This window comes from Procambarus clarkii, chromosome 54, assembly GCF_040958095.1.
Source record: "Procambarus clarkii isolate CNS0578487 chromosome 54, FALCON_Pclarkii_2.0, whole genome shotgun sequence".
Classification (NCBI taxonomy): domain Eukaryota; kingdom Metazoa; phylum Arthropoda; class Malacostraca; order Decapoda; family Cambaridae; genus Procambarus; species Procambarus clarkii.
In genome coordinates this window covers 25964844-25975229 of record NC_091203.1, presented here as the reverse complement: position 1 = coordinate 25975229, position 10386 = coordinate 25964844, and the positions used below count along the sequence as shown (strand labels likewise).

The following is a 10386-nucleotide window of genomic DNA, read 5'->3' as shown; positions in this document are numbered from 1 at the left end:
TTGGTTATATATTTAGAAGGTCTGAGATACTATACATTCACACATTTCCTACACCATTTCATTTATGCAAATTTGTTGTGCATCCCAGGAAGCCCTTTGGCAGCCTTTGTGCAAGTAAAGAATCTACAGTATATGTAGCAAGTGAAAATAATAGAAGTTGCACTTGCAAGAATTGCAACATGAAATGACCAATACTGCTGCTGGTTACAAAAAATGGTTAGAGGTTAGAAAGCACATTTTTTTTTAAATATAGTTTAATTTCATAATTACAATACTTGTACTGCAGCTAAACTGTACATAATTAAAATGCACAGCTATAATGTAGGAGTGATTTATAAATATATAATCAAACATAAAATACAGCAATATTTCATTACCAACATGATAATATCAATTGCTCAAGTGGCCATTACAATCACATGGCTCACCTTTATAAAATTGGCATAGCGTTAAGTCTTCCGTCTACTTTGTTTACCTTTTTTTGGCTTAATAGGTGGACTGTCGGTGCCGTCATCACTGCTCTGTAATTAAAAAGATATCTAAATTAGTTATTATAACTTGTTATAAAGTAATATAAGATTAAAATGATAATCTTTGGAGCAGTATGTGTGGAACTGAATTGGTGTCCTGGGTCACCCCAGAAGCATGCATTGCCTACCGGGCCACGATGAGCTAACGAGTAGCACAACTTAAAAGAGCTGGAGGCACACAGCTGGTTCCTAAATCCAATTTTAGGTTCTACACATTAATTTTTTATCAACAAAGGGATTTGAAAAGTTGAGAAAGCCGTTGTTTATCAATGATACAGCGTTGACCAGCGTCAAAAGAACAGAACCCCCACCTCCAGATAAGAACCCGAAGCTCTCAATGTGACAGCTTTTGGCAAGAACCAACAGGAAAACAGCTTTAACCCGCATACTTCACAAAGTGCATTAAGGCATCTGATGGGTGGTGCTGCCATATGGCACTCATTACATTTTGTATGATTTCAAATCTGCGTGCAGTAACCTGGGTAGGAAATGGAGGCCTGAGGCTTCCAGCACATGTCTGCCATCTGTGTACCTGGTGCTCAGACTGCAAAGTTTATTTGTGTGACCTTAACTGTTTCAGCGATTATCCCACACTTGTGAAGTACTGACTGTATTGTTGTGTGTAAATATAGTGTGCAACAGAACCATAGGAAAACCATAACCCGAGGTGAGGAAAGAAAAGCCAAAATACAACCCGAGACCTGAACGGCTCAGGAGGAGCATGAGCAGGCCAGAGGGGGAAGAATGTATGGCTCAGGAGGAGCATGAGCAGGCCAGAGGGGGAAGAATGTATGGCTCAGGAGGAGCATGAGCAGGCCAGAGGGGGAAGAATGTATGGCTCAGGAGGAGCATGAGCAGGCCAGAGGGGGAAGAATGTATGGCTCAGGAGGAGCATGAGCAGGCCAGAGGGGGAAGAATGTATGGCTCAGGAGGAGCATGAGCAGGCCAGAGGGGGAAGAATGTATGGCTCAGGAGGAGCATGAGCAGGCCAGAGGGGGAAGAATGTATGGCTCAGGAGGAGCATGAGCAGGCCAGAGGGGGAAGAATGTATGGCTCAGGAGGAGCATGAGCAGGCCAGAGGGGGAAGAATGTATGGCTCAGGAGGAGCATGAGCAGGCCAGAGGGGGAAGAATGTATGGCTCAGGAGGAGCATGAGCAGGCCAGAGGGGGAAGAATGTATGGCTCAGGAGGAGCATGAGCAGGCCAGAGGGGGAAGAATGTATGGCTCAGGAGCATGAGCAGGCCAGAGGGGGAAGAATGTATGGCTCAGGAGGAGCATGAGCAGGCCAGAGGGGGAAGAATGTATGGCTCAGGAGGAGCATGAGCAGGCCAGAGGGGGAAGAATGTATGGCTCAGGAGGAGCATGAGCAGGCCAGAGCGGGAAGAATGCACGAGACAATTTGCAGAATAGCACTGTAGAGGCATCACATTACACGCCCATATAAACCAGTATTTGTTTTACGAGCTCTAGATCCAAGACTAGTTGGAAGGATGGGTATCTAGCCCACTTCTTAACCCCTAAGAATACAACACCTACATAAAATTCATAAACTTAAAAATCCTGATAACTTCCAATTACTAAATAACTTTTTTACTAGAGTGATCCTAAAACAAGATAAACTGGCTGAATGGAGTAGTGTTTCCAATGTAACCATACTCACACTTCACAGATTAAGAATACAAAAATATATATATTTAAAAATCCAATGGTTAAACAATTATTAATGTTTATCTTGAGGTTATCTTGAGATGATTTCGGGGCTTTAGTGTCCCCGCGGCCCGGTCCTCGACCAGGCCTCCACCCCCAGGAAGCAGCCCGTGACAGCTGACTAACACCCAGGTACCTATTTTACTGCTAGGTAACAGGGGCATAGGGTGAAAGAAACTCTGCCCATTGTTTCTCGCCGGCGCCTGGGATCGAACCCAGGATCACAAGTCCAGCGTACTGTCCGCTCGGCCGACCGGCTCCTCACATATTTACCATGATTTTTTTTTAAATACATAAAGCTATAAGGAAAAGGGTAATGTTAACATTATACTCCATGCCTGTGTCACTGTACAACTAGGCGCTAACAGTACCCACCTGCTCTTGCCATTCCCGCTGCAGTTCTGTCAACATCTTGGGAGAGAGTAATCCCTGTGCCAAGAGTCGCTCGGTGAGACTACCACGAGAAAAGATTCTTCTAGTTGTCCTGCTGGGGACCCGAGAATTCTGTTTCACTGTGGCAACTGTGTTCTGTTCCATCTCTGGTGGCAAATGTTCAGCGTTCTTCAACGAGTCTGAAATTATACCATTAAAATAAAAAAAATCACTATTTAAAAATAATCTTAATTGTTATGATAAATATTAGCTAAGGGGGAGAGTGATCACTTTCCCTGAGCATATTCTAAACAAATCTGAATCTTTTAAAATAAATTTCTTAAGGTACTGTGGTTGTTAAGGGTGATAGAAGTCATCTGAGGAAGCAGTATGAGAGCAAGGATCAAGAAAGCTTCGGAAGAATCAACCCAAAACCAAGAAAACACACCAAAATAAAGAGGCACAAAATAATAAGCAACTGCTTGAAGAAAATTAGGTAACTGGAAGCAATAAGGAAATGATTGTTGACCATCACCAGCTGGCAGCCCAGATCACCTGGGGACTCCCCGGCCACGCCCCCCCACCCCTGGCAGTATGAATTCCTCACTCATGAGATGCACAAACACACACACACACATACACACACAGGAATCTGCTTGCTCAGGAATCTGTACACCTGTTGATTGACGGTTGAGAGGCGGGACCAAAGAGCCAGAGCTCAACCCCCCCAAACACAACTAGGTGAGTACACACACACACACACACACACACACTACACTACATAAAGACAGACAAACTATACAGATAAAGACAGACTATTTAACACAAGGGGACACAGGTGGAAACGGAGTGCCCAAATGAGCCATAGAGATGTTAGAAAGCATTTTTTCAGTGTCAGAGTAGTTGACAAATGGAATGCATTAGGCAGTGATGTGGTGGAGGCTGACTCCATACACAGTTTCAAATGTAGATATGATAGAGCCCAATAGGCTTAGGAACTTTTACATTAGTTGATTGACAGTTGAGAAGCGGGACCAAAGAGCCAGAGCTCAACCCCCGCAAGCACAACTAGGTGCGTACATTCATCTCATTGGGGAGAATAATCAACTTCCCCTATGAATAATCTCATAGGTGAGACATAATCACTACCTACAAAATTCTCAGAGGAATTGACAGGATAGATAAAGGTAAACTGTTTATCATGGGTGGTACGCGAACAAGGAGACACAGGTGGAAACCGAGTACCCAAATGAGCCACAGGGACATTAGAAAGAACTTTTTCAGTGTCAGAGTAGTTAACAAGTGGAATGCATTAGGAAGTGATGTGGTGGAGGCTGACTCCATACACAGTTTCAAATGTAGATATGATAGAGCCCAGTAGACTCAGGAATCTGTGCACCAGTTGATTGACGGTACCAAAGAGCCAGAACTCAACCCCACAAGCACAATTAGGTGAATACACTAATTAGTGTGCCTTAAACTAATGAGTAAGGAAAATAACGAGTGTTGGTGACGCTTCACTCAACTAATATAATTTAGTAGAAATATTTTAAAGGGTACAGGTCATCCCAAGCTCACCTACCTACTTTGTAGGTAGGTGAGCCTGGAGTAGATTGCTCAGGAGTCAGCGATCTGCCCTACTATTTTAATAAATCGAAGTGGCTTAGTCAACTAGACTAGAACACCCAGCACATAGGTTTGAGTCCTCATCACGACTCCTGTGGATTTTCTCAATCATAATAACTTTAGGTTAGGTTAGTTTAATTTAATGATCTGAGGGTGGCCTGTTGATTAGCGCACTGGCCAGCCACCCAGCTGACCCAGGTTTCAATTCACTCATAGGGGAAGTGTTCTGTTTATATTTTAGTTAGGTGAGAAGGTGATGGAGGCCAAAACTGTCAGTAGTTTCAAAGCGTTATATGACAAAGAGTGCTGGGAAGACGGGACACCACGAGCATAGCTCTCATCCTATAACTACACTTAGATAATTACACACACACACACACAAAGCGTTATATGACAGTGCTGGGTAGACGGGACACCACGAGCGTAGCTGTCATCCTGTAACTACACTTAGGTAATTACACACACACACCTCAATTTCACATGAAAGATGGGAATCTTATGATGGAGACAAGGAACTACTGAGGGCCCCACAAAAAAAGGGCATTTCATGATATTCAACATGTGATTTCTGGGCTCCTCAGTAGCTCCCCAAACTAACTCAACAGTGCCTCAGTAAAGGAGATCTACACTTCTGAAAAGGAACTACAGTAATTAGTAAATAGAAAGTGATGCCAGAACTTACCAATGGGAGAAAACGACAGAAGAAAAGGGTCCGAGGCAGATCATCATCAACGGCACACCAAAAACCCAAGAACACAAGCTCACTGAAGCCAAAGGTCATCCAATAGTGTAAGCCCAACACCCTGTTGGAGCACCAGTACCCCTGAGCATGCCAGATATTAACTATGACATATTGGCAAAGAAATCATCAGAGCAGCAAATGCCTGGACATCAGAAGAGTGAGCGTACACAGTCGGCTGGCTGAAGCAAACCACTTTACAAAATATCTGGGAGAAGCAGGCCTTGGAACATGAGACAAGGCTGAGAAGGCCTCAACCTGAGAAAGGCACAAGCAATGCCCAAACACTGTCATACCACAGCAACAAAACAGAGCGTATGATGCACTCTAGGCCAGATGAACCAGATGTCAACTTCTAACATAACACCCTCTGGAGAGCAGAAGTCCCATTTTTAGGCAAAAATGGAAATGGTTGGAGGTGAAAATTACTATTAAACTGGCCCAAGGACACTAAACGCAGACTTTTGCCATAGAACATAAAGCTCCTCACCCTGACAGCCAGAAGTAATAAATAGAAAAATGTCACTAAAAATGGAGTCCTTGACTGAGGGAGAACAACCCATAAACCATCCAGTGACTAACCAGAGTCAGAGCTGAAGAAGGAGACAGGGTAAAAGGGCTCATACATCGTAAATGACAGACTGACAGACACGGAGCAATGAATTATACAGGTAGGTCATGTTGCTGATCCTCCTGGAGAGGGAGTCACAGGAGCCCCCTGGAAGCATAAATATAAATATCTAGGCAGCCTCCAGAGCAAGGGCAGGCTTTGAGGCTGCTGTCACAATCCCAGAAGGAACAGTTCCAGCTACCACTGTCTGCAACACACCCACTGCTGAAACATGGAGGTAAATGAGCTAAAGCTGCAAGGAGCTCCAACCAACTAGGAAGGCCAAACGCCAGCCAAAGTAAGAGGCACAGGAGAGAGAGAGAGAGAGAGAGAGAGAGAGAGAGAGAGAGAGAGAGAGAGAGAGAGAGAGAGAGAGAGAGAGAGAGAGAGAGAGAGAGAGAGAGAGAGAGAGAGAGAGAGAGAGAGAGAGAGAGAGAGAGAGAGAGAGAGAGAGAGAGAGAGAGAGAGAGAGAGAGAGAGAGAGAGAGAGAGAGAGAAGAGAGAGAGAGAGAGAGAGAGAGAGAGAGAGAGAGAGAGAGAGAGAGAGAGAGAGAGAGAGAGAGAGAGAGAGAGAGAGAGAGAGAGAGAGAGAGAGAGAGAGAGAGAGAGAGAGAGAGAGAGAGAGAGAGAGAGAGAGAGAGAGAGAGAGAGAGAGAGAGAGAGAGAGAGAGAGAGAGAGAGAGAGAGAGAGAGAGAGAGAGAGAGAGAGAGAGAGAGAGAGAGAGAGAGAGAGAGAGAGAGAGAGAGAGAGAGAGAGAGAGAGAGAGAGAGAGAGAGAGAGAGAGAGAGAGAGAGAGAGAGAGAGAGAGAGAGAGAGAGAGAGAGAGAGAGAGAGAGAGAGAGAGAGAGAGAGAGAGAGAGAGAGAGAGAGAGAGAGAGAGAGAGAGAGAGAGAGAGAGAGAGAGAGAGAGAGAGAGAGAGAGAGAGAGAGAGAGAGAGAGAGAGAGAGAGAGAGAGAGAGAGAGAGAGAGAGAGAGAGAGAGAGAGAGAGAGAGAGAGAGAGAGAGAGAGAGAGAGAGAGAGAGAGAGAGAGAGAGAGAGAGAGAGAGAGAGAGAGAGAGAGAGAGAGAGAGAGAGAGAGAGAGAGAGAGAGAGAGAGAGAGAGAGAGAGAGAGAGAGAGAGAGAGAGAGAGAGAGAGAGAGAGAGAGAGAGAGAGAGAGAGAGAGAGAGAGAGAGAGAGAGAGAGAGAGAGAGAGAGAGAGAGAGAGAGAGAGAGAGAGAGAGAGAGAGAGAGAGAGAGAGAGAGAGAGAGAGAGAGAGAGAGAGAGAGAGAGAGAGAGAGAGAGAGAGAGAGAGAGAGAGAGAGAGAGAGAGAGAGAGAGAGAGAGAGAGAGAGAGAGAGAGAGAGAGAGAGAGAGAGAGAGAGAGAGAGAGAGAGAGAGAGAGAGAGAGAGAGAGAGAGAGAGAGAGAGAGAGAGAGAGAGAGAGAGAGAGAGAGAGAGAGAGAGAGAGAGAGAGAGAGAGAGAGAGAGAGAGAGAGAGAGAGAGAGAGAGAGAGAGAGAGAGAGAGAGAGAGAGAGAGAGAGAGAGAGAGAGAGAGAGAGAGAGAGAGAGAGAGAGAGAGAGAGAGAGAGAGAGAGAGAGAGAGAGAGAGAGAGAGAGAGAGAGAGAGAGAGAGAGAGAGAGAGAGAGAGAGAGAGAGAGAGAGAGAGAGAGAGAGAGAGAGAGAGAGAGAGAGAGAGAGAGAGAGAGAGAGAGAGAGAGAGAGAGAGAGAGAGAGAGAGAGAGAGAGAGAGAGAGAGAGAGAGAGAGAGAGAGAGAGAGAGAGAGAGAGAGAGAGAGAGAGAGAGAGAGAGAGAGAGAGAGAGAGAGAGAGAGAGAGAGAGAGAGAGAGAGAGAGAGAGAGAGAGAGAGAGAGAGAGAGAGAGAGAGAGAGAGAGAGAGAGAGAGAGAGAGAGAGAGAGAGAGAGAGAGAGAGAGAGAGAGAGAGAGAGAGAGAGAGAGAGAGAGAGAGAGAGAGAGAGAGAGAGAGAGAGAGAGAGAGAGAGAGAGAGAGAGAGAGAGAGAGAGAGAGAGAGAGAGAGAGAGAGAGAGAGAGAGAGAGAGAGAGAGAGAGAGAGAGAGAGAGAGAGAGAGAGAGAGAGAGAGAGAGAGAGAGAGAGAGAGAGAGAGAGAGAGAGAGAGAGAGAGAGAGAGAGAGAGAGAGAGAGAGAGAGAGAGAGAGAGAGAGAGAGAGAGAGAGAGAGAGAGAGAGAGAGAGAGAGAGAGAGAGAGAGAGAGAGAGAGAGAGAGAGAGAGAGAGAGAGAGAGAGAGAGAGAGAGAGAGAGAGAGAGAGAGAGAGAGAGAGAGAGAGAGAGAGAGAGAGAGAGAGAGAGAGAGAGAGAGAGAGAGAGAGAGAGAGAGAGAGAGAGAGAGAGAGAGAGAGAGAGAGAGAGAGAGAGAGAGAGAGAGAGAGAGAGAGAGAGAGAGAGAGAGAGAGAGAGAGAGAGAGAGAGAGAGAGAGAGAGAGAGAGAGAGAGAGAGGGGCCCTCAAAGTGCACTCAAGGAAGGTGGAGGCCCACAGCTGCTGCCACATATGTAGAAGCCAACAGCCACTGTCAGAAGGGTGCAAGGCTACAACCACCCCCTACAAGGGTAGAGACCAGCAGCTGCCCACCAGAGTAGGAAAGAAGGTAATCATCATTAAAAAGCAGAATTGGTGGCATCTGTATACTACACACGGACCGAAACGTGTCGTCTCCTCATTCGCTGGTGTGTGGTTTAATCATCATAAGTCATGTTATTGTGACTCATCGTCTGCATAATTAAGAAGCTGAAAGAAAATACAATAAAGCAATAGCACTACACAGCATGAACATTTAAAAAACAGCCAACACCACTTAAAGGAAAGCGCGAAGCTATGCCCAGTCTGAACGAGATCCAGGGCAACCTGGCATATCTATTACACACAGAAAGCACAATTGTGTGATGCATCAAATGAACAAATCCACAAGGGCCATGACGAGGATTCGAACCTGCGTCCGAGAGCATCCCAGACGCTGCCTTAATCGACTGAGCTACGACATGGTCAAAAGGAGTTGAAACTGAAGTTCTACTGAACTTACTGGATCCTGCAGCCTCTCCGAGGCACAAACCAGGGTTTTACACAACTCCCCCCATGCACTCGAGTTATGTCAATAGGCTCTTCTCCCTCTTCGCCCTTACTTCATTACACACAGAAATCACAATTGCATTGTGTGTAATTGCACACACTTGTGCAATCACACAATTGATTGCACACACAATTGCATGATGCAATTGTGCAATCACAATTGCATCACGCAATTGTGATTTCTGTGTGTAATGAAGTAAGGGCGAAGAAAGAGAACGGCCTACTGTCATAGCTCGAGTGCATGGGGGGAGTTGGGTAAAACCCTGGTTTGTGCCTCAGAGAGGCTGCAGGATCCAGTAAGTTCAGCAGAACTTCGGTTTTAACTCCTTTTGACCATGTCGTAGCTCAGTCAATTAAGGCAGCGTCTGAGATGCTCTCGGACGCAGGTTCGAATCCTCGTCACGGCCCTTGTGGATTTGTTCACTGGCATATCTATGATCCACAAGCATCCCTTGCCTCAGAGCCAGATTCATGTTTTGGCTCCTGGTAGTCAAGGGTGGGTCTCCGATAAACCTGTCTAAGACCCACCCAGGGCCAGCTTTAATTAAGTCAACTCCACCACTTTCTCCCAATTGAGTTTTGTGCTAGGATAATCTATTCCAGTCTTGTCAAGTAAAATTGCATTCTAACGGAGCTAAAACTGTAAGAGCTTGTCATAAACTAAAACAACTGCAAAAACAAACACTTGCAGCTCCAGCGTGGAGTCCACATCTAATCAAACACAAAATAAAGTTAGAAAAGGTACAGAGGTATGCCACCAGGCTAGTCCCTGAGCTGACAGGAATGAGCTATGAGGAAAGATTACTGGAACTGAACCTCATAACATTGAAAGACAAAAAAAGAGTTAGGGGAGACATGATCACTAAGCTATACAATTTTCAGAGGAAATGACAAGGTAGATAATGATAAACTGTTTAACACAGATGGTACACAAACAATGGGACATTGAAATCGGCTAAAAGCTTAATCATTTTGGAAAAGGCGAAAGTAATCGAGCCTGGCCCATGGCTGGACTTGTAGAATAGAACTACCGAAACCCTCTACAGGTATGCTCTGGGTATGCTACAGCAACGTACCTCTAAATGTGTTCTTCTTTTTCTGATCCATGATAAATGTGTCTTCTGTGTCTGCTGCAGTATTTGAGGTACGCGTGTCAGAGTTACGGATAAGTCTGACAATTTGTGCCACGCCGTTATCAATCATTCCATCAAGTTCTGTTTGTAGGTCTCTGACTAATTCCCCCTCGGGAAACATGTCAACAAATCGGTAACTGAAAAGAAACAATCAAGAGACAATCATGCCGAATGTAAATAAGAGAAGCTCCTTTCAGAGCAAGACACCTGGATGCTCCCTTTGGTAAGATCACTGAATGTACCAATAAGCAGAATCACGATGGTCAAAGCAGGAAGGATCTTTTCAAGCTTCACTTTTAGGTCATATTGAAGAAAAGTATCTTTAACATATGTCATGTCTTCACTAAGTACTTTATCCAGCACAAAAGTCTAACCTTAGCCAGAGATACAGATCAAAGACATCATAAACTTCCTCTAGATGAACCAGGTCCAGAAGAGTGCTTGGCGTTGAAAAAGGCCACTTAACCTGATGACACAGCCACTCCAGCGTTGCAGGCTCATTCTGAGAATACTGCCGAGCAAACTGTCAAGACAAAGAAATATTTTGTTACGAATAAATACAAAACTGTACTGTA

General features: G+C 45.3%; 1 protein-coding gene and 1 non-coding gene across 2 annotated transcripts in view; one reads left to right on the top strand and one right to left on the bottom strand.

The window, feature by feature from the left end:
- Window positions 1-236: 236 nt before the first annotated feature.
- Window positions 237-10386, bottom strand: part of Suv3 (Suv3 helicase) — a 41606-nt gene continuing 31456 nt past the window's right edge. Inside the window, exons 14-17 of the mRNA XM_045763816.2 lie at window positions 10186-10334; window positions 9755-9948; window positions 2614-2810; window positions 237-521 (exon numbers count right to left, since the gene is read on the bottom strand). Coding sequence (XP_045619772.2) covers window positions 450-521; window positions 2614-2810; window positions 9755-9948; window positions 10186-10334 — 612 coding nt within the window. The 3' untranslated portion in view covers window positions 237-449. The remainder of the gene's footprint in view (window positions 522-2613; window positions 2811-9754; window positions 9949-10185; window positions 10335-10386) is intronic.
- On the top strand, window positions 4081-4230 carry LOC123771426 (U12 minor spliceosomal RNA). The gene has a single exon (XR_006774478.2). It is a non-coding gene; the product is annotated as a U12 minor spliceosomal RNA (small nuclear RNA).